This window comes from Puma concolor, chromosome B1, assembly GCF_028749965.1.
Source record: "Puma concolor isolate L17-30 chromosome B1, mPumCon1.1.hap2, whole genome shotgun sequence".
NCBI lineage: Eukaryota > Metazoa > Chordata > Mammalia > Carnivora > Felidae > Puma > Puma concolor.
The window spans coordinates 53,411,032-53,433,669 of NC_141670.1; the positions used below are offsets into that span (position 1 = coordinate 53,411,032).

The following is a 22,638-nucleotide window of genomic DNA, read 5'->3' on the forward strand; positions in this document are numbered from 1 at the left end:
AGTGCAGAGCCCAATGAGGGTCTCGATCCTGAGAGACACGAGATCATGACCTGAGCCAAAATCAAGAGTCAGAGGCTTAGTTGACTGAGGTACCCAGGTGCCCCTCTGATTCCTAACTTGCAATTCACATCAAAAGTCACACTTTCCATGCTTCTGGAGTGAGTCTACCTCTCAGGGAAAGAAGTCACGTGTTGATAGGCCAGTGGGATGGCTGCAGTTTCCCCCGTTCCCAAGAACTGGTACGCATCTTTGCTTAGGATTCTTAACTAGGCCCATGCAAAGCCACGGTTCTTAACCAGCAGTGTAAATCAGAGACCTAGGGAACTGAGAATGACACACAGGCTCTGCCTCCATCCCGTTCCCTGTATCGTTCCAATTTTAGTATATGTGCTGCCGAAGCGAGCACTCCATCCCGTTCCAACATCGGAGGGGACCAGGGAAAGCCGGTCCTCCGCTAGGACACCTGGGTCACGGCATCACTGATACGCCATTGCTTGTGTGAATCCTCACACAGGTCACTGCTGGCCTGTAGCTGGTAAAATGCGGAGTATGGCTTTATTCTTAGCTCTTTAAGCAGGGGCAGAGTTCATCAGGGCTTGAGGCAATTTAGGGGATGAATTTACAGAACAGGGTGGATGAAAACGGCAGAGGCCTAAGAAGAGAGAAACTGGTTTGAAAGTGCAGCTGGGGCAGCGAGGAGTTAAAGTAGGCATTTATCTAGTTTCCCCTAATTGAGGCAAGAGACACCCGGTTAGAGTTTCAAGGACCCCCAGATGCAGGAAAATGTTGATTCCACGGGATAAGGACAGACAGCAGCTCCGAGTCTACAGACAGCGGGATCCCCACCAGAACACAAGGCTTCACGTTAAGGGAGCAAACTTTTATTGGCACCGTCATTCCTTTCCTTGTTAAATTAACAGAGTGAAGCAGTGATTTTTTAAACGGTTAAAGCTGGCTTCTCCCAAACGGGCTCCACTGTGTCAGGCTGATAGGCCTATTCGCTCACGACCACCTGGTTTTGTTGTAAGGAGACAGCCTGTGAAGCAGGCCAGCTCTTCCAAAAAGTTTCCTCATTTGTCCGTATGACCAGCTGAGGTGCACAAAATTAAAAACCCCTATTTAAAAAGGAGCCATGCCACGGAGAAGACCAGAGAGGGGGTGCAGCACTGCAAAGCTCAAGGGATGCAGGGCCCTGGGAGAACAACTTTCTCCAGAGAGCTGCCGCACTATTTTCCTCCTCAACTTACTCCAAATCTAGAAAGTTCCTCGCTCAGAAGTACTGCCGCTGGTGGCAATCTGTCTTGTGAGGAACTCCACTTCCTATTCCTGTGGAAAGCCTACAGGCCCATGTGGATGTTTGTCTCGCTCCCTGGTGCACGCGGGTTGGGGGAGGCGGGGGGGGGGGGGGCGGCGTGGAGGTGGCGGCCGCAGGAGTCGGAGCAGCAGGCACTATGCGCAGCACTAGTCTACGGGGGAGGCCTCGCCGTGCCTGCAGCGGGCGCTGACGTGGGCTAAGTGTGCACTGTGACAGCAGGTCCACTGAACGGGCCGGAAGGTGGCAGGCTTCGGATGTGTCTCCTTGGAAGACAGTCTGACGGTAGACACGAGGTTTGGCCCAATCCTTCAGGCCCTGTCCAAAACCTCTTGTATCTCAACTGAATGCAAAGAATAAAAGACATTCCTACCCTCCGTTACCAGCCCAATTGGCTCGATTTAGGGAAAAACTGCCCCGGGGCTGGCAAGACCAGTGCCACAGCAGATTAGATCCTTTTCCAGTACTGCTCAGTGCATGGGATTCCAGCCACAACTTCCGATTCGATTCCACAGTGATCCCGTCCCCGGAGGATTTTAAAGAAGCCTGGGAAGCAAAAGTAATATGCCTTTAAAGTGTGCCTTGGGTTTTGGTCCTTGTCAACATACTCAGACTCACCCAGAAACACCTAGGAGCGGCAGACCCCAACCCAGCCCTAAAGCAAGCATCAAATCGGCATCGAGGTGCCCTATCGATGTCTACTGTTTGCCCAGGAGCCTGGCACCACATCGTGAGGCCTCTGGACACCACTTCCAGTGGACCCCACATAAACCGGCTCTGCGCCTGGGGCGATGGGGGAACTGTGCGGGCACCAGCGACCTGAAGCTGTCACCTGGTTCACACCACCCTCTCAGGATCAGAGTCTACCCTTATGGCAAGGGAACCCCCAGCTCACTAGCTCCCAGAAACCTGAAGGCTCACAGCTGAGTCCTGGGCCTAGTGTTAGGAGCTGTGCAGCAGCTTTTCAGCTGAGCAGAAAAGGACAAGAGGACCACTACGTGCTGGCTCACCACACCCTCCTAGCAGGAAGAGGGCTGCCACTCACCATTGTCGCCCCAGTCAGTGTTCCAGGAGTTGCCAACCAGCCAGTAAGGTGTGTCATTCTCCACGCCCCAGCCCAGGATGCGGACAGCATGGCCTCCCATCATTTCTCCGGTGACGTGCTGGTACACGCCTAAGGGAAAGCCCATTCAGGTAGAGACCAGGCCGATGCCCCATTTCCCACTGCATCCCTGCACCTCAGCCAGCTACCTGTCAGGACAAATGGGGTCCAGAGGGCCCAACGAGCCCTCCCAAAGAACTGCTTGCAAACAGGGTAGTATAAGAGGCCTGGTGTTCTCCCAGAAGGCTCCAGGGGCTCCCACAACGTTCGGAAAGTACTTAAATAGGTTTTTGAAAGCCCAACACTCAAATATGTTGAAAAAATATTAAAATGGGGGTCCCAACAAAATACGCTTCTTGGTCACCTTTAAAACTAAAGTTACGGGGCGCCTGGGTGGCGCAGTCGGTTAAGCGTCCGACTTCAGCCAGGTCACGATCTCGCGGTCCGTGAGTTCGAGCCCCGCGTCGGGCTCTGGGCTGATGGCTCGGAGCCTGGAGCCTGTTTCCGATTCTGTGTCTCCCTCTCTCTCTGCCCCTCCCCCGTTCATGCTCTGTCTCTCCCTGTCCCAAAAATAAATAAACATTGAAAAAAAAAATTTTTAAAAAACTAAAGTTACAAATTCTAATTTAAGGAAAAAATGGAAATGTTAACAAACCAGTTATCTGTTCTACATACTGGGACTCCACGTAAGGATTTATTTGTCAAAAGGGTTCTATAAAACTTAAAAGAGTTTTAACTGCTGCCCTGGGATACACGCAGAGGAGAAGTAGGAGACAGGCCGGATCGGTGGCGGCAAGCACTGATGGATGAAGAAAGATACAGGCGGAGGTGCCCATGGGCCTGTCAAGCAGGCCATCCCCTCATTGGTGAATCACTTTGTCAAATGAAAATGCATCCTTTTGTAATATGGGTGGGGACTGTTAAAAACTGCCAGCTTTATAACTTTTTCCTTGCCAGAATCATCTTTATCCAATGAGGTTTCATAAAAGTTGAGAGGTTTGAAGTTTTCCATCTGGCACAATGTAAATGAGACCGAAGTGGTCAGCTATAGACCGTTCATCTAGAATGGGGGGTTTCTAAGAGGGCTCTTGGGCCAGGGGCTGTCCTCATTCCCTGGGTGAATCCCCACAGCCTCCCACACGGCCAGGTGCTTCCTGTCTTCTCATCCACTGAATGTGAGGCATGATCTGGGACGTGGCCAGGACAAAATGAGGTCTTCTTCCTTGATAGAGTCCTGGTGGTCCCCCGGAACCCAGACCTCCTCTGCTCCCACTGCCATCAGAGGGGCCAATACATACCAGACTTGTACAGCAAGAAGTCCGAAAACACAGAGAAGGCCGCCTCTACAGGGCCATTTTTGTAGATCTCCGCCATGATCTCTTTCTCACTGTTGGACACGCTGTAGGAATTGCATCCTGGCAAATGAATCAGCCGAGTGGGGGTGAGGCGTGCTTCCCACGGTTCCCTCAGTCAACTATGCACTGACTTAAAGGGGGATTCGCCCAGCCTGGGGGGTCAGGGAAGGCTTCTGCAGGGGAAAATGATGGAATTGGACCCGGAAGCCAAGAAGTGGGAGAGCAGAGCTCTGTATCGGGAGGGGCAGTGAGCAGGAGACCCTGGAAGAAGGGTAGAGTGGCACCCAGAACGATTCTCGGCCAGATTACTCCTCTGTAAAGCGAGGGGTCTGGTCCCTCCCCACTCAGAGGGTCTGTGACTCTCAAACAACAGGAATCCTGAGGCCAAATTCAGGGTGGAGACATGCAGAAATGCAGCATGCTGCTCCCTCTGACAGGAGAGTCCTTCATAACTTTCCTTTCTCCATCCTGCGTTCCTGACTCAGACTCACTTGCCCTGGCCTCTCCCTTTCTCCGGCCTGGGAAGGGTGTCGGCAGGTCCCCGGGCCCGGGGTGCTGGGTAGTAGCCCAGGCCCCACCTTACCGTAGTGCTTGTCTTCTTTGTAGGATGGCGTGTAGCCGGGCTCACAGATCTTGCTGCACTTGGGGGTGTCCCCCTCTCCTGTGCATGGGGGCCGGGAGCCATTCACGTGGTGCTCACAGGGAGGGATGGAGTAGGGTCTGCAGCCTGGGGGGGACCAAGTGGAAAGGAGGGTGTCAGCCGACAGCTTCTTCAGAAGCCCCTTGAAGCAGAGGGCAGAGCTGGGGCGACAGGGGCAGTAGGTCAAATACACAGCACTCCCCACACTGTGCTAACTCTGCCTTCTTCTCCAGCCTCCTGCCCTCCACCCTCAACCGTCACTTTGTAATGCACAATGAGCCTGTTACTGTTCTTTGATATAAAATCCATCTAGCCAGATACGCGCTGATGGCAGACACTCACCTACATGGGAATCATAGAGGCCACCAGAAACCAGGCCTTGTTTTGTCCAGAAGTTCCAAGCTTCGGCAGGAAAGCCCCCATTACAGCTGAGAAAAGAGCCATCCATTAAATTCACTGTGAGAGAAGTTGTAGCTGCTCCCAGACCACTGCCTGAGGCCCCAGGGTTGCAACCGGCCCAGCAGCTCTCCTGGGTCTCAGCCAACCCCACTCATCCCCTCCTTGGCTAGTCACTTCTTCCAGGGAATCACCACCACCATCCTCAACAAGTCGGAACGACTCTCTTCTTCCTGTCTACCCCTAACTAGGCTGTGTCCTTCCTGGAACACGGAATGCACATTGCAATTCCCTGGTGTTTTAATACAGAAAATGCGAAGGCCAAGGACTGGTGTGAGGTGAGGCCTTGGCACGGTTTTTTAAACTCCCAGGTATTTCTAATCTGCAGCCACATCAGAGAACCACGTTATAAAACCAAGGCCAGAGCTGGCAAAAAGGCAGGCACCCATCATTCTTAATTACAGAAAACAGACCCCAAGGCTATTACATTTCCTTCAGCAAGAAGAGGGAACAAAGACGACAAAAACCAGGCCTGAGATCTGAAACTTAATCACATATTCCAAGACCATCTGTGTTGTGCCTGGACCCCACCACCCACACCCAGCACTGTGGGGTCAGCCCAGTTTTAGGCGGCTCCCAGAAAAGAGCAGTCACGCCAGGCCTGCTTCTGGACTCCCCAGGTCCCCAAGATGTCCCAGCAAAGGACCGTTATCTGACCTGCAAGTACCACTCCTGTCCTCAGGGAGCCCTCAGCCGCTGTCCAGGAGGCCTCGGCCTGGGGGCTCCCAGTGCCATTCCCGGGGGCCCGGCTCCCACAGTGGAGGATGCTGCTTCAGACTCACCCATCCCCACACTGGTCACCACAGCAGGTGAGCATGTCCTCGGCGGACACCTCCACATTGACGTGGCCATTGGTGAGGATGCAGATCCGGTCAGAAATGGCTTCCACAGCCCCAAATGCCTGCAGGAAAACAAGCCCCACGCAGGTGAGCCCCACTCCTGGACTGTGGGCCCCACCGGCCACCGTCCACAGCGTCAGAGGACCACAGCAGGCGGCTCAGACCTTGCTGACTAGTCTCTCCCAAGGTCAGTGAGGGTCTTGGTGCTCAAGCTGGTCTTTAAAGTTAGGAGACCCATCTACCCCACATCTCTATCTGGTCACTCAGCTCATTTCTAAAATGTGGTTTCTGTTAACAGAAAAAACAGCTCACACAAAGGACAAATACTGTATGATTTCACTAATACAAGGTATCTAGGCTGGTCAGTAAGAGACAGAAAGGAGAGGGGTGGTTGTTGGGGGGTAGGGAACGGAGGGGCAGTGTTTAATTTCCACACTTACAGATGACAAGAGTTCTATGGATGGACGATGGTGATGCGTTCACAATAACGTGAATGTACTTAACGCCACTGAACAGTACACTTAAAAATGGCTAGGACAGGGGCGCCTGGGTGGCTCAGTTAAGCATCTGCTTCAGCTCAGGTCATGATCTCGCGGTCCGTGAGTTCAAGCCCCACATCGGGCTCTGTGCTGACAGCTCAGAGCCTGGAGCCTGCTTCAGATTCTATGTCTCCCTCTCTCTCTCTGCCCCTCCCCTGCTCACACTTTCTCTCTCTAAAAAATAAATGATTAAAAGAAAAACTTTTAATTAAAAAAATGGCTAAGGTAGCTCAGGTCATGATCTCACAGTTCATGGTTTTGAGCCCCAGCTCAGGCTCTGTGCTGACAGCTCAGTGCCTGGAACCTGCTTTGGACTCTGCGTCTCTCTGCCCCTTGCTTGCTTGTGCTCTGTCTCTGTCTCTCAAAAACGAATAAGCGTTAAAAAAAATTGCCGACCAAAAATGGCTAAGATGGTTAATATACCATGTGCACTTTACCACAGTTAAACAAAATTAAGACAGCTCATTGACAGAGATGGATGTTTCTCCACGAAGCAGAGTAGGAGTCTAATGGTGCTTGCTGATGGCCTGGGACAGCGCATCAAACAGAAAAATAGACAGCCTCACAGCACACACACGGGCCACCCAGGGCACTTTGTGTATCTATCTATTCTTCCACCACAGATCTTCATAATTTTTATGTTGACAGAAACGAAGGCTCAGCAAGTTCCCATAACTTGGCTAGTCACGGCTGATCTGACAGCTGTCCCCCCGCCTCACTCCAGCCCCTCTCACCCAGCAGGAACCACAGGAACCCTGGTCTCGGATCTCTTTGATGGTCGGGCAGTTAGGCCAGTGTTCCCGGGCATCGAAGTTTTCAGGCAGAACCATGTCCTCGGCAAACGAAACTCTAGATAAAGGAAGGCCTCCGTGACAAGCTTGCATGTCACAAACCACCCCCACCCCTAAAGAGGCCAGTGACTTCGGGCCAGGCCACCGCCTGGCAAGGGAGACACAAGGGAGACAAGCCCAAGATGATGGCTGCAGGGCTGTCCCCTGGGAATTCTGTAGAACCAAACCAGGAATTCTACTGCTCAACACAGCTTCTCATTCCCTATGCTGTTTTCCAGTCTTATTTTCTGGGGTATCTTTCAAGAGTTTTGGCCACAAAGTCCACAAAACTTTGTTTCGTCCTCCCCTAACCCGCCCCACACAGGGTCTGCCCAGGGTCCTTGCATCAATTTTAGTATCTTCACCACCGTGTTAAGTCTCATAGCCTTTCCATCTGTGTTGTCAGAGATTTCTAATGCTTCTCACAAGAGTAATGTCTACATGAAAATGCCCACTGCAGAGTTCTCTAGAAAAAAATGGAACATTAATGGAGATCATATGACTTTTCTTAAATTCTCCTTAAACCATTTAAGACTGGGTCTATCCCGGTCATGCAGAACCAGACCTGGGGCCTTTTCCACTGGGGCTCTGAGACACCTGCAGCAGCACAAAACACGGGCACCGGGGGCTGAGCCCTGTCAGGTGGCGTCCTTGCGGCTCTGGGAGGGGGAGACCTGTAGGTGCCAAGGCCTCCTTTCTTCCCTCCTTCCCGCTGTGCCAAACACACACCTGCGGTTCCCATGGCAGCGGGGCAGGTGCAACAGAGTATCTATTCCCCAGGGAGCAGGCACTCACCTCTGGGGCAACTTGGGCCCACCCAGGATGGTGCCGCACAGCCTCCTCAGGTAGCTCGGCTCCACATGGTAGAAGTTGTGTCCAGCCTGGAAGAGAGCCCCGCCCGCAGCAGTTAACAGAGGGGGTGTCTAGGGATGCGGGTGGATGGAAGTATGCACACCGCCCACATGCAACGCCTGACAAGGCCAGGGCTCCCATCCAGCTCAGCAGAGCGAGGCGGGTTGGGGCCCTCTTAGAGAGCACACGTGTCCCCAAATTCGTGGTGAAACCTAACCCTTGATGGCACCTGGAAGTGAGGCCTTCGGGAGATGATTAGGTCATGAGGGTGGAGACTTCATGAATGAGATTAGTCTCCTTACAAAGGAGACCTCAGAGAGCTGGCCTGCCCCTCCCACTAAGCGAGGACACAATGAGCAGTCACCCATCTGCAACATAAGAGTGCCCTCCCTAGAGCCCAACCATGCTGGCGCCCTGAAATTGTACTTCCAGCCTCCAGAACCACAAGCAATACTTTTCTATTTATAAGCCACCCAGTCTGTGGTATTTTGTTACAGCAGCCTGAAAGGACAAGACAGGCACCCTGCAAGCAGGCCACGATCAGCCCAGAGCGAGCCACACGGGCAGTGCACAGCTCCCAGGCCAGTGGGTGTCTCCTCTGATCTGCTATGTATACTGATGTCAAGAGAGACGCTCTGCAGCCCTGAACGTGGCTTATTCCTCATTTCTTAATTCCTGAAGCCCCAGAGCTGTGGGCCAGCCAGAATCGAGGTGCTGCCACTACTGATGAGCACTAGCACCTACCATGGTGGGGTTCAGGGTCTTCCTGATTGTGAACCCTTCCAAAGCTCGTTTATCACCCAGTGCACTTCTGTGGATACATACACACACACACACACACACAGGGAAGGGAGCAGGTAGGCATGGGCCTGAGTGGCCAGGACTCTCAATCAGACCAACTGTCCAGGACAGAGTGTTCTGTGGGCCACAGCTGCAGCCACCTCCCTCGGGAGTCAGAATGCACAGACCGATCCCCAAAAGGGACACGCACAGAAGTCCCCACAGCCCACCTTCCATGTAGTGTTACGCTTGTTAACATAGTCGACCAGCTCATCCGACAGGAGCTGGAGAGGCGGTCTGCTCTGGGCATTGGTCAGCACCACCAGGCAGCTAAGAGTGGCCAAGAGCTGCCACATTTTGGATGCTGGATCTTAGAGTCACCTAGAAAAGAAAACACACAAGACATCAGGACACTTCTTTCAGTTCAAGTGCTTAACATACACAAGGGTGCCATCTCTGATGGCATGGTTCCAGGGCCAGAAACAACCCAGTAGTCAAAACACCCACGTCCCCTTCCCGGCTCTGCCATCTCTGCCCCCTTCTGTTCCTCAGTGTCCTCTCCTGGAAAGCTTGGGTGTGGTGGCAGACAGCCCTCAAGGACCATGGGCTCCCAGGCCTCGTATCATCAAAATCCCAACCTATGCCCACATCACAGGGCCGTGCCATGGACTGAACGTCCGTGCCCCCCAGCCCCCCAAATTCATGGTGAAATCCTAACCCCAATGTGGTGGGATTACGAGGTGGAGCCTGTAGGGGGTGATCAGTCAGGAGGATGGAACCCTTGTGATGGAACTAGTTTCTTATAAGACACCCCAGAGAGCTCCCTTTCCCTTCGGCCATGTGAGGACTCCACAAGAAGTTTGGTGACCTGGAAGAGGGCCCTCATCTGACCATCCCGGCACCCTGACCTCAGACATCCCCCCATCATCCAGAACCAAGAAACAAATTTCCGTTCAGAAGCCACCCAACGTGCAGTATGTGTTGTAGCAGCCAACGGGCTAAGACGGACTGTATTTGCTTCTCCTCCAGATGCCTGGGAGACAGGACAGAGAAAACCACATGGCTGCATTGCAAGCGGCGAGGCCCTTTTGCAGCTGCGTCCTGGTGATGCATGTGGCCTGGGTCTCGGGGGCTGTCCTCAAGCTGTGTCTGAGTCACTGCTGTTCCCTGGATGGTCTGTGGCTATCTTGGGAGCCGAGAGGATGGGGCGCGCACTGACCCTCTGCCTGTCATAACCCCAGGGCCCAGGCCACAAAGCAGGATTAGTGACTCCACGAAACACATCAATGAACGCAGATACTAAGGCTAAATTGAGTTCAGTGCCCTCCCTACTATTGCCAAACTGCCTCTCCATGGGTCTGTAGAACCAAGTCTTGGAGACTTTTTTCCAAGTCAGTGCTCTGAAAGAGTCAACAGCCTCTGAGATTAGGTCCCAAGTAGAGGCCCAATGAGAAAAGAAAAATACAAAAGAAAATACATTTCATGAGCCACATTCTGGATATAGAACAAGCAAAACACAAGTGAGCCAAGCCCAGCGTGTGCCAAACTCAGCAGAACCAGGGAAGCAGGGCTGGTTTGGCCAGTGGCACAAGTCTGAGATTTTTCTCTGGTTTTTCCAGTCAGCCAAGGGCTCTGTTTCCTGGTTAAAAGTGGGAGCTCCCGAGAAGGGAAATCATCCCATTACAACCACAGTCCTTAGATCTTGGACTGGCTTGCAAGTCAGGAGACGGGCAGTTTCCTGCTCGGCCTCTGAATCACGCTCTTAGGCAAGCAGCTCTAATGAAAGCAAGAAATGCTCTTCTGGGTGTCACAGCACCATGGGGCCTTGTGAGATGCCCACACAGTGGGGAGTGGCGGCGGTGGGGAGAGGGGGAGGATTTCCTGTCCCTGACCTCTGGGGCTTCCAGAGTGACCCACCTCCTCCGGGGTCATTGGGTTACAGGAAGATGCACTGAACATGCCGCCTCCCACAGTGAAGTACGTCAGAGGGAAGATTGAAACTTGATGGCTGCCTCAGCAACAATTCATCCCAACGAATAACTATGATGGCAGCAAACGATTCTAGAAAAGAGCACTGATGGAGGCTTGCTTTCTGAGATAGTCGGTACATTATAAAACCCTGGGTGACTCCTGCCTGAGAACAGTCTGGTCAACAAAACAGACCATTCAGAAGCATCTCCTATGTGTGGGTGCTCAGCGTATGTGGTATAGGTGGGTGAGGAAACAGCACGTGTCATAAATGGTGCTTGCACATCTGCATCTTGGAAAAAATAGTAAGGCTGAACGTTTACACTTGGTTTCTCACACACGAGAAGCGCTACACGGAACAAAATTCTTGAATTAAAACAGAAGCCGTATGAAGAAAATAAACGCAGTTTAAACAACCTATTATCGGAGTAAGATACTTAAGACTGACGTAAAACCAAGGGACAAGGCTTGCTTATGTAAAAATAAAGCCACTCTTCTTTCAACGTTTATTTATTTTTGGGACAGAGAGAGACAGTGCATGAACGGGGGAGGGGCAGAGAGAGAGGGAGACACAGAATCGGAAGCAGGCTCCAGGCTCTGAGCCATCAGCCCAGAGCCCGACGCGGGGCTCGAACTCCCGGACCGGAAGATCGTGACCTGGCTGAAGTCGGACGCTTAACCGACTGCGCCACCCAGGCGCCCCTAAAGCCACTCTTCTAGAAAACAAAATAAAAAGTGACCAGCTACAAAATAGTACTTACATATACGCAAAGCTTCATTTCCTTAATATGCAAAAGGCGCCTAAAAATCTGAATAAAAACAGGGGTGGCTCAGTCGGTTGAGCATCTGACTCTGACTTCAGCTCAAGTCATGATCTCATGGTTCGTGGGTTCGAGCCCCATGATGGGCTCCACGTGGGGATTCTGTCTCTCCCTCTCTCTGCCCCTATCCTGCTCATGCTTCCTCTCTCCCCCTCCTTCTCTGCTTCTGTCTCCCACAAAATAAAAAACTTAATAAACTTGAAAAAGAAACCTGAAAAAGCAGAATAAAAAAGTGGCAAATGGACACACACAATGAAGTATAGGAAAAAGAACTACAAATGGCCAGCAGATATTAAAAGATGCTCCACCACAGGGAGGTACAGATAAAATTAAGGACTGGCAAAGGCAGACAGCTGGACAGCTCCTGGGGGGTGGATTAGGCGTGGGGAGGCAGAGGTGCTGCGCTTATGAACCCCATGGAGACGACTGGCCTGGCTTTTTGTTTTTTTAAAATGTTTATTTATTTTTGAGAGAGAGAGCATGAGCAGGAGAGGGACACAGAGAGGGGGAGACAGAGAATCCAAGGCAGACTCCAGGCTCTAAGCTGTCAGCACAGAGCCCGAAGCAGGCCTCGAACTCATGAGCGGTGAGATCATGACCTGAGCCCAAGTCGGATGCTTAAGCGACACCACCCAGGCGCCGCCCCCCACCCCCACCATTTCTATTAATTTGGCCATCTGCACACACTTTGACTCAACAATTTGACACTCAGAAATGTATCCTACGAGCTTCAAATTCACAGATATAGGTATACAGATGTTTACTGAATATTCTTTGTATCACAGAAGACCAGAAACAAAGCAAGTGTCTACTAACCGCAACTGTGAAGTTACAGTAAATGATTAATAGAATACAAAGTAACCATTAAGATAGGAACTAGCTGAAGCGAGAATCACATTGTACTGATAAGCAAATAAGCCCAAGATACCCGTAAGTGGAAAAAAGCAAGCAGCCGGTGAGTCATGGTAAGCGTGTGAGACCATGAAGCAATATACATTCACATTACCGTTACCACATGTAAAACATAAGGAAAAACATATGAAAGCAATATCTGTGGCGGGGAGATTTATTTTCCACTAACCCCCCCCCCCTTTTTTTTTAATTAAATCAACATATTATATTCAAAGTTTTGGTCTTTTAGGAAGAGTAGCCGGAGCTACCAAAACCCCTGAGCCCAAAGGCACTTCCAGTTGATTTCCAGTCAACAGTGAGGCCTTCTCCCTAGTGACTTTCTGCTCAAAACACAGAACACCTTCTTTCCAGTGACTCACAGGGAGGCTGGTGTTCACCAGACCACATCAGGGACCCACGTGACCTCCAACTGTTAGGTGAATGTCTATGTCCTCACATGGCAGAAGGGGCAAGGGAGCTGAGGTCTTTTTTAAAAATTTTTTTTAAGTTTAATTTGAAAAAGAGAGAGAGGGAGAGAGAGAATCGCAAGCAGGCTCCATGCCATCAGTTCAGAGCCTGATGCGAGGCTCAGACTCACCAACCTCAAGATCACGACCTGAGCCAAAATCAAGAGATGGATGCTTAACCGACTGAGCCACCCAGGCACCCCTGAGGTCTCTTTTAGAACTTCTGGGCAAAGAAGCAAAGCAGTCAGATTCCTTCCTTTTTCACGACACCCTCTGAATTACAGCCGGTACCTTCACATTTTCCCCAGATGTAAGAACCTGGCGCACAAACACTGGAGTATACACTCTGGGCACGTGGGCATTGAGACCCATGCCAGCAGGTTGAGACCTGAAGAGCCCATCAGAATCACACCCTATCCTCGGCTTTCACTGTGACCTGTCAGGCAGGGGTGACAGGAATGTGGCTGGGTCCTGAGCCAGGCCCAGGTGAATGCTCCCTATATGTCTCCAGGTGGCCCCCGGGGCTTAGCCATCTGCTGAGATATTGCATCATAGGCAAGTGGAGAATGGGAGCAATTCCATGGTAGCTTGGACTTTACACAAGATTCCTCTGGTTTTTCTGGTGGCAGAGACCACAGCCACGACCCATTTATCAGACGGTTCTCAGTTCCTGCACTGACGGCTGCCATGGCCATACCCGGGCCTAATTCCTGAGGTCTGCCAGGCCCCCCAGATGTGACGCTTTGGTGCACTTGCCCCTTTCTTTCGGTTCCACAGGCCCTCCTCTAAATTTCCTATTAACTTCATTCTCCCTACTCACAACTCTGTGTCAGGAAGAACCAGGGGCCCCAGTGAACTTCAGAGATGTGAGCCTGGAGGGCGGGAGCTCATCTTGAACCAGATTCCCAGCCCCACTAGGACTGAGCACTTGGGAAACTCCTCTTTTCAGCCCAGCCCTCCAGGCACAGGGCTGTGGCATTCGGTGGAAAGTCGGGGTTGAAGTGGTTAATAGCTGCGGTAGCCTGTGGGGCGGAGGAGCACTGGGCTTGGAGTCAGGAGACCTGGATTCAGATCTTCCACTTACTAACTGTGCACCCTTGAGTACCAACCTGTACTGAGCCTCAGTTTCACCACCTGTAAGATGGGGCTAATGACCATTCATTGCTCCAGGTGGAAATCAAGAGTGTCATGAGGGTGGGCAGAAGCCCCTGGTACAGCGCCTGCTCTACAGTAAGAAAGCAATAAAGGGCTGCTCACGTGGGCACGCTTAATGCCCAGGTCCAACTCACTGCCCTGCTTCCTTCCCTCCTCCGTCTTCCCTTCTTCCCCCTACTTCTAGCCTGTGCCAGAGAATTCCGGTTCACTCCAAACCTGTCCACAATACCCCTCTATCACAAAGAGTCTGAATTAAAATGAGGTTTTAACCTCAATGAACCTCCAAGTGGGTTTCCATTTTGAGAGTCTGGAGACTGTTGAGCCCAAAGAACATTAAGTCAACTTTCTCCTCCTTGAAGGGGACACGGATGTCCTGAGAGCAGTGGCGATTTGACTTCAGTGAGTGCCAGGCATCTCTCTCTGCATCCACACAAATCATGCACACTGGACAACCTATGTGCAAATGGTTAAAATAAGCTTGTTAACGTCGGGCTCTGTGCTGACAGCTGGGAGCCTGGAGCCTGCTTCGGATTCTGTGTCTCCCCCTCTCTCTGCCCCTCCCCCACTCATTTTCTCTCTCTCTCTCTCTCTCTCTCTCTCTCTCTCTCAAAAATAAACATTAAAACAAAATTAAAACATAAATAAATAAAATAAAATAAGCTTGTTAACATGTTGGTCATGGGTTCCCTGGCCTTCGCATGAAACAGAGCCAGCTCTCACTTCCCCTCTTTTGGGCAAATACTTCCCTTTTAATTCCTCAGTTCTGTGGTTTTTTGTTGTTGTTTTTTTTAATTACAGCAGAGAACGAACAGCAAGTCCTTATTCTGTGAGAAAAGAGGGGCCCGAAGTGGATAAGCACTTCCAAGTCACCAGACTCCCTCTCAGGGCGTGGGCTGGTGGAGGGAACAGCTGCGGGCAGATGGTGCTTCTAGCCCTGGGTCAGCTGGTCCTCCTGGGTAGACCTGGGGTTCCACTACACCCGTCTGCCATTTTGCCAAGACAACCTCCGGCTAAAAAAGGGCAGACTCTCGCATCTCTTTCCTCTCCAAACCCTGCGGCACTTAACGGTTTACATGAAAGCACATCCCACTGAGGGTCTATAGAATGTCGACATGGGCACAGAGGGGCCTGGGGCCAGCTGATCCCGTTAGCCACCCCCCCCACCCCCTTATAGCAGAACCATTCCCCAGACTCCTTTGAAGCCATTCCTGGGACTAATGCAGACCTTGGGACTCTGGAAGGTGCTGGAATAAACACAAGAGAGGAGCTAATGCCAAGTCACAGAAGGCTGAGAGTCCTGATATCCCTAAGGACATGCAATCAGTTTGGACCGTCACCAAGCTTGATTTTTAAAAAAGCTTTCTCATGTGACTGTAGAGCCCCTCAGGTAGATTGGATTCGAAATCTGTACTGAATCTAAGGAGACAGGTCTGCAATTTCCACATAAGCCAGCGGCAATCTTGTGGCCCACACAGAGGAGGAACGCCTGCCTAGCACGTCTTCCTTCCCATACGTGGCTCATGCCTGTCCACTGCTGCTGTTCGTATACTGCCAACGTCTTGCACAGTGGGCTCTAAAGAATCAAAAACTGAGTGCGCCTAGATTTTACCAACAGCCACAAACTAAAGTTGTATCTTGGCTACAGATTAGGGGGAAGGTGGACAGGCAGGAGGGATATGAAGACTGAGTGGGACCTTGCTAGAGAACTTCGTCAAGCTTCTTTCTCCCCCACAAAGACTTATCTTGCCTCCTGCCATCACCACTGATGGTTGTTCCTGAAGTTTCGACCGCTTTGGTACACCTACACATCGAAACCAGGCAGCTCTTCATTTCCTCTGACTTCAACTTGCCCAGTCACACCTCAGCGTTGGAGCGGCTGTGATGCTGACACAACGTGCCTTCATCTCAGATACGCTCGGACCTTGCCTTTGAGTCTGAATCACAGCCTTGATGTGTCTTTCGTGTTTCATGTCTTTGCTCCTGATGGAAACACGTTCAACTACTTCATGGCTTACGATCTTTAAATTAAAAATAACACAACAAAAAGGGCTCCTAGTCGCCATCCGTCTCCTTAAAGCTGTGCGGGTGAGCAGGCAGCAGTTGGCGATCTGTCCTCTAGAGCCAGGCTCTGCAGCTGAATGCCCCAAAGCAACTCCTGGGTGACCCAGAAAGGGGGTCCACTGCAGTCAGCCACCAGCTGTGCAGCTAACAGCCCTGCAGGGTCGAGGGGAAGCAGCGAGAAGGCCCCAGCTGCCTCACCCACCTAAACAGCTTAGGCCACTCACAGGTACTTCCCTTGCAGCCCACCTGCCAACCATCTGTCCAAAATCAGTGACTAATTCCCACCAGGTTGAGCAGGGCGTGCCTGCTCAACGCTAGTCTCCCACAGGGCCTGGAAACCATCTAGCTACACGGCCCACAATGGAACATCGCTTAAGATCGGCCACGGCAGCCCACATCCTGCAAACAGAAGAAGAGAATTACTACCTTAGGCTTAAAACAATGGACCCCAGGAAGGCCCTCAGCAGCTGAAAAAACTTGTATCACTGAGAACCAAGAGAGAGTTTGGGCAAAGTCCTAGAAAGTTCTGGAAGCTTTTGCTCACCAGCTTTGCTCCACAGCCCTGATACTGACTTGCTGAGATGCTAAAGGGGGCACTGCATTCTCATGTCTCTGTTTCTCCCATGGACATACTGCCTGGATTCTGAAGGACCTCAGGACCGCTTTGCAAAAGCTTTCAGAAATCCTTGGAGATTTAAATGAGATTAGGGTTCTGTGCCTCCCCAGCCTGCAGGGGCACAGCAGCTCCGTAATTCGATTGCAGGCTAGATCACATCTCTCTGCCGGCTGGGTACGGAGGTGGCTAAGACTTCGGCAGTGCCAAACACAAGCGACAGAAAGGCCTTGCCTCTCTGCTTGATCCGGGTTCCTCTCAAAGCTCCAGGAACACATACTCACCTCACAAGGCTGTTGGGGGATGTAAGGAGATGGTCTTTTTTTTTTTTTTTTTTCAACATTTATTTATTTTTGGGACAGAGAGAGACAGCATGAACAGGGGAGGGGCAGAGAGAGAGGGAGACACAGAATCGGAAACAGGCTCCAGGCTCTGAGCCATCAGCCCAGAGCCCGACGCGGGGCTCAAACTCAGGGACCGCGAGATCGTGACCTGGCTGAAGTCAGACGCTTAACCGACTGAGCCACCCAGGTGCCCCGGAGATGGTCTTTTTGAAAGCGCCTTCCATGCAGCCTGGCTCGGAGTGGGCAGCCCTTATAACGAACTGCCACCAGGAAACGGCTGTGGGCTCACTAGTGAGGGGAGTACACATCTCTCTAGTCACAGGCCAGTTAACTCTTGATGTCCCAGGCTCATTCTTTTTACTCTCAGAAGTAAATGAAAAAACTGATGAAAAATTATGATCGCCCTACTTGCAGCAACGGGTCCCCAAACACTGGTTCATTCTGCTCTCTTGACCACCAGAACAAAGCACTCCCAAACACCAACCAGGTTAAGTGACTGAGAAGGTGGCTCCCAGCTGATGTCTGACAAGGCCTCCACTCTGGAGTGGCGGAGGCCTTGGCTGGCACGGCCTTCCCAGGTCTTGCACAAGCCTGGAAGCCGCGTGACTTACACATGGGTGAGCACATCCTGCCCAAGTCCAGGTCAGCAGGTCAGAGGGTCATGGGGAAGCCCGGCCCCTGCTGGGTCTTTTGGCAGAGTATCTAGGTGCCTTACACTGGATCGGTTTCCTATTTCGGTGGGATCTATCCCACCCTCCTCCCCTCATCCTTCCTGGTAACTAGGTTATCTTGATGACCAGACCAAAGTGAGTTACTGGCCTGGTGGAGACAGATTACAACAGTCAAGACTGTAGGCATGCATCTTTCTCGGCGTCCAGCATTCATAAGACAGTAACGCTGGAAAGGGACCTTTGGTCTTGTATGAAGCCTTTGTTTTATCACATGTGAGGGAAACTGGTGCTTGAGAAAACAAGCAAGCCCTGAGGAGTATATCTGAGTAGGGACAGACAACTGGCAAGAGATCAAACTCTAGGAGAAATTCCACCTCAGTTATTTTAGTGACCCCTGTCATGTCACCAACTTGCAGGAGCCTCAGTTTTCTCATCTGTAAAGGGGAAGCGTCAAACTACAGTACCCAAAACACACATGCATTCTGAAAGTTAAAAAAAAAAAAATTAGAAAATGCCACCTAATTACAGAGAAGTCCAGATACCTGTTAGGATGTAGAGAAACCTTAGTACGCTCTCACTCTTAACAGACACATTAAAACTACAAACACTGTCAGGGATCAACAACAAAAATAGAAAACCTCACTAGATCAGTGGTTTCTTGGGCAAGGAATTAATATGAATTCCTGGAAATAAAAATTAAATCAGCGACGCCATTTCGAGCCCATCAGTTTGGTAAAAATTAAAGTCTGGTGATAGCTAGTGGTGGTAAATGAGGAACAGGAACTCTCAACCCCGCTAGCAACACATACTGATAACATCCACTAGACAGCGCTCTCTATCAGCATCTAGCACAACGGAAGTGCACACACACCTTATGACCCAGCAATTAATGCGACTTCTCCTGCTCTTGCCCTCGAGAAACTCTTGCAAGTGCCTGAGACGCCGAGGGTTTACTGTAGTGCAATGGTGAATAATGCAAAAGTAAAAACTAACTGTAACCTTGGTAAATACTCTGGGCGTTGGAGAGGAACTAGATCTTCATGTATCAACATAAATAAATCGCACAAACACTAGCGGGAAGGGATACACCGCAGCACAACTACAGTAATATCAATTTTAATAACATTGTTCACAGATTGATATAAAGTATTAAAATTACCAAAAAAAAAAAAAAAAAAAAAAAGCGTGCAGGAGAATTCTAAAGAACAGAACAGACAGGAGCCAGGATGTGTCCCAGGAAGATCAGAGGCAGGCCCCGGTGGGTAATGGATTTGCAGAGCCAACAAGCTGCAACCTGCCTCCTTCAAAGGGGAGCTGTAACCAAGAAGTGCACTCACCCTAGGAACCCCACACAAGCCTGACACTTGGAGGCCGCAGGGGCTGTGGGAAGGGTGTGGGCATGAGGCTTGAGGTTAAAAATGAGACTGGCTGAAGTCTAAATATATAATGGCGTTTGGTTCCTAGGTCCCCTTCCCTATCCAAACGAGGGTGGAATAGGAACATTAATTAACAGCCATGGAAGGAGGCTTTATCGCCCACACACCCTTTCTTAGGCAGCCTCGGGAGTGTGTGCTGAGCTTAAACCAAGAGGTGACGCTATATATGGGACCAGATGCAGACACTGCTGTCTATCCCGTAGATACAATACATACCTGCATGTGCCTCACCTAGATTCATCCCCATGTCAACCCCCACCATCTCTCTGCAGGTGAGTCTGAACCCTACGAAAGTGCCCAATTTCAATCCTTCTTAATCCAGAAAAATTCCCATTTCTTTAACACCTTCCTTATGTGAAACTATCTAAAATAGGCGGCAAACGTCATGTCATTAGCCCTCCCTCTGAAATACTTCAGTTTTTCTCTCCCTATGACAGGGAAAGTCTACACAACCACAAGTCATGACCACATTTAAGAAAATGACCCAACAGATGCTCGACAGCTCCTCTGGATATGCTCTCCATTGCCTCTCAATCCAACAGCCAATAGCAACACAAAATCTCTTATCCCTAAAATGTGTGCAGCTTCCTACTCCAATTCCCAGGTCCCGTAACTGGGAAAAGAAAGAGCCAGTCTAGAAGAAAAGTCCTCAGCTCAAGCTGCGGAATCAGCAGCACACCGGCGGGTTCATCCTGGAGCCAAAAGGCCTCACCGCTTGACCAGTTCAGAAACAGGTTGTCCTGACCCAACAGCAGGGCAGTTACTAGAGCCAGGGCTGGACTGGCCTTTGAAGCCCCCAGATAAGGGATCTGCAGCTTTCCACTGCTGAGCGGCAGTATCCCAGCTGTGGGACAGATGCCCAGAAAGATCTGAGTAGAACCTTTCTCCAGGGCACCTTCAGGGTTGTTCTTTGGGAAAGCCACTGCCTGGGGGGTGGGGGCAGGGTGCGGCTTTTCCCATAAGTTCAAGGGCTCTGGGTCACCATCACCTGTGCCAACAGGAAACAATTCTCCATTAAATTAAGGATGTTAGGGCAGAAAAGCAGCCCTTACTAAAACAGACACCCTTCTAAGCCTCGTCACCTGTCACATTCTTATCGTTCTGAATCTATTATAAAGTCAACTGAACGCATGTATCTCAGCTGTGTTTGCCTCTGGCGGAGGCACTTGAGGATTTGTTTCCCAAGGTAACAAAAGGAGCTAGGTCTCCATTTGAACCCCACCTCCTCCCCTCCCACTGGGGATGTGGGCCTAAGTAATTGTCCCATCCCCATTCCCGCCCCGTCCCCCCCCCCCCCCAGCCTGTTGGCCTCCTCCAGCCTGTGGAAGAGAATGCTCTAGGCCCACTAAGAAGGCAAATCCAATTTACATCTACCAGGACGGCCTGCTGCTACCCTCCGACTCCCTCGTCCAGGCCTCCAGGGTCACTAGCTGAGGGAAGAGGTGATGCCCCAGAGACTCTGGCCTGCTTTCTCCTCTCGCACACAACCCTGGCCTGTGGAAGGCGCTGCCTTCCCTCCACTGCAGTAGGGAGTGGCATCCTCCCCTCCACCCCCAGCCTCCCAGGGAGAGGTGGACTGGAGCCCCATGCCCTTCACCCAGTCTCCCAACCTTCTCTCAGCTTAATTTCCCCGTCCATGGTAGAATTAGCTCAACATGTGGCCTCCACCCGACTCCACCCAGTTCCAGGCTCGTGTTCTGGTTTCTATCTTCTGGGGTCCCTGGAATCGTGTGTGGTCGTGTGCAGAAAAGTTGCCCAAGCAAACCCTTTGGAACAAGAAAACACCTGCAGGGAGACACTATTTTATCAGCAATTTCCTGAGGAAACTGAGGCCCAGAAGCTCACAAGGGGTTGGGGAGGTAGATCCTACCCGGAAAGTCACCAGAACCCAGGCCAAGCGCTTCCCCGCAAGCTCCTCCCCCGGATCTCCCCCGCAAACTCCCCAGCTCCGCCCGGGCTGCTCCCCAGGCTCGACCCTGGAGCCGGGCGGATCATGGGGTCTGGCTCAGCCGACCCGGGGCCGCGAGCACAGCCCTAGGGGACGGGCCGGCGGGTGCCTGCTTTCTGGCCGGAGTTGGGGCGGGTGCCAGGCTGCCCTCGTGGGATTGTTTTTTTGCTTCTCTCCCCGCACGGACTTTGAGAAGTGTGCGGGCTGCCATCCCTGCCCGCCCAGCTGTGACAGCCCGAGGGTCCTCCCCCCCCCCCCCCCCCCCCACTTCCCGCCCGCCCCGGGATATCTCGGGACCCGGCCTGGGCCTGGCGGGGGTGCAGAGGGACCCGGTGTCCCCGTCCCATCGCCAAGGTCACTTCCATCGCGGCGGCGCCGCGTCTCCACCGCCCGCCCGCACTCACCGACTCCGCAGCCGAAAGCCTGGGCCTGCAGCCTGCGAGCTGGGGTGCCGATGCCCAAGCCGCCGCCGGAGCTTCCCCGAGCCGGCCCCAGCTCCTATTTACAGCGCCCGGCTGACTCGCCACGCCCTGCGCGCCCAGCTGACTCGCCACGTGACCGCTGCGAGCCCCGGGCCCGCCTCTCCACCCCCACCCCCACCCCCACCCCGGCCCGCTCCCCCACCGCCTCCCCCACCCCGGCCCGCCCCCCGCATCTCCGCCCTCGGCCCCCCCCAGCGGACCCTGCACCCGACATGGCTCCGGGAGATCCCGCGGCTGGTGGGTAAGGGGAGCTTACGGATGGGGGCCGGTGGGGAGCCGAGGGGAGATGCAGGTGGCCCTAAGGGCCTCCATCCAGCCGGGAGAAATTCCCCAGGGGCAGCCGGAGCCTGAAAGCAGCCATTCAAAGCCTGTTGGATCCCTGCTGGGGGGAGGGGTAACTGTCCTTCATTTCATTCATTCAGAAACCACTGATTGAGTGGGGGTTATCATGATAGTAGGCCTCCCAGAAGAGCCTTAAAAGGCTCTTTTGGCGTTGCTGTTCTGAGAACGTGCCTGTAAAATACTCCGGCTGTGTAATAATAAATGGGTATGAATTTCAGGACCTGCGTCAGGATGTCCATGGAAGAGAAGGGGCAGAAATGTTTGAAAGAGGGGTGCCAGGAGACCTGTCCTAAAGGGGACACGCACAGCAAGTATGCTATTTTATTTGGAATTTATTTGGAGAGTGCCTAGGGAGGCTGATGTAGAAGGTGGGATGACTCAAGACCCACCCCCTCCATGAATCCCAGTGCTTCTCATCCTTTTGATGATTTTGCTAGGTGGGTATTGTCTCGATTTTATTCGAGAGGCTCAGGAAAGTCCAGTATTATCTAGGTGCTTCTGATAATTAGAAAACTCTAGGTCTGTAGATCTTGTCCCCAAGAGGTCCTAGCTGATAGCTGCGGCATCTTGGGGATGCCTGGCCTCCAGCTGTCAGTCCCTGTGCCTGCCAGGGCCCATCAGAGAGAACCATCTGGACACATATACTTCTACCTGTTTGGTCCCCATTAAAGATCGGAGTGGAAGGAAGGAAGTCTCAGGGTCCACCCACGGTTACTAAACCTTCAATTGAGTGG

The 22,638-nt window shown here is 52.0% G+C and overlaps 1 protein-coding gene across 2 annotated transcripts; it reads right to left on the bottom strand.

Moving 5' to 3' along the window:
* Positions 1-865: 865 nt before the first annotated feature.
* On the bottom strand, positions 866-21,633 carry CTSB (cathepsin B). Of its 2 annotated transcripts, XM_086703835.1 has the most exons (11): positions 17,220-17,346; positions 16,966-16,990; positions 8,936-9,086; positions 7,869-7,954; positions 6,978-7,092; positions 5,648-5,766; positions 4,752-4,837; positions 4,353-4,496; positions 3,713-3,829; positions 2,358-2,486; positions 866-1,858 (listed from the first exon to the last, which is right to left on the bottom strand). In XM_086703835.1, the coding sequence occupies exons 3-11, from the start codon at positions 9,059-9,061 to the stop codon at positions 1,761-1,763; spliced, it is 1,020 nt and encodes a 339-aa protein (XP_086559961.1). In that variant the 5' UTR covers positions 9,062-9,086; positions 16,966-16,990; positions 17,220-17,346; the 3' UTR covers positions 866-1,760. The 2 variants fall into 2 exon arrangements, with proteins under 2 accessions (XP_086559961.1, XP_086559960.1); XM_086703834.1 differs by lacking the exons at positions 16,966-16,990; positions 17,220-17,346 and adding an exon at positions 21,485-21,633.
* Between the last annotated feature and the right edge of the window lie 1,005 nt (positions 21,634-22,638).

What these genes read in the sequence shown, in the direction of transcription:
- CTSB (XM_086703834.1), bottom strand. Translation starts at nt 9,061, where the DNA reads ATGTGGCAGCTCTTGGCCACTCTTAGCTGCCTGGTGGTGCTGACCAAT. An exon ending in GGGCCCAAGTTGCCCCAGAG is followed by an intron (nt 7,093 to 7,868) that starts GTGAGTGCCTGC and finishes TCCTTTATCTAG; the next exon opens with AGTTTCGTTTGCCGAGGACA. An exon ending in GTTCCTGTGGTTCCTGCTGG is followed by an intron (nt 5,767 to 6,977) that starts GTGAGAGGGGCT and finishes GTTTTCCTGCAG; the next exon opens with GCATTTGGGGCTGTGGAAGC.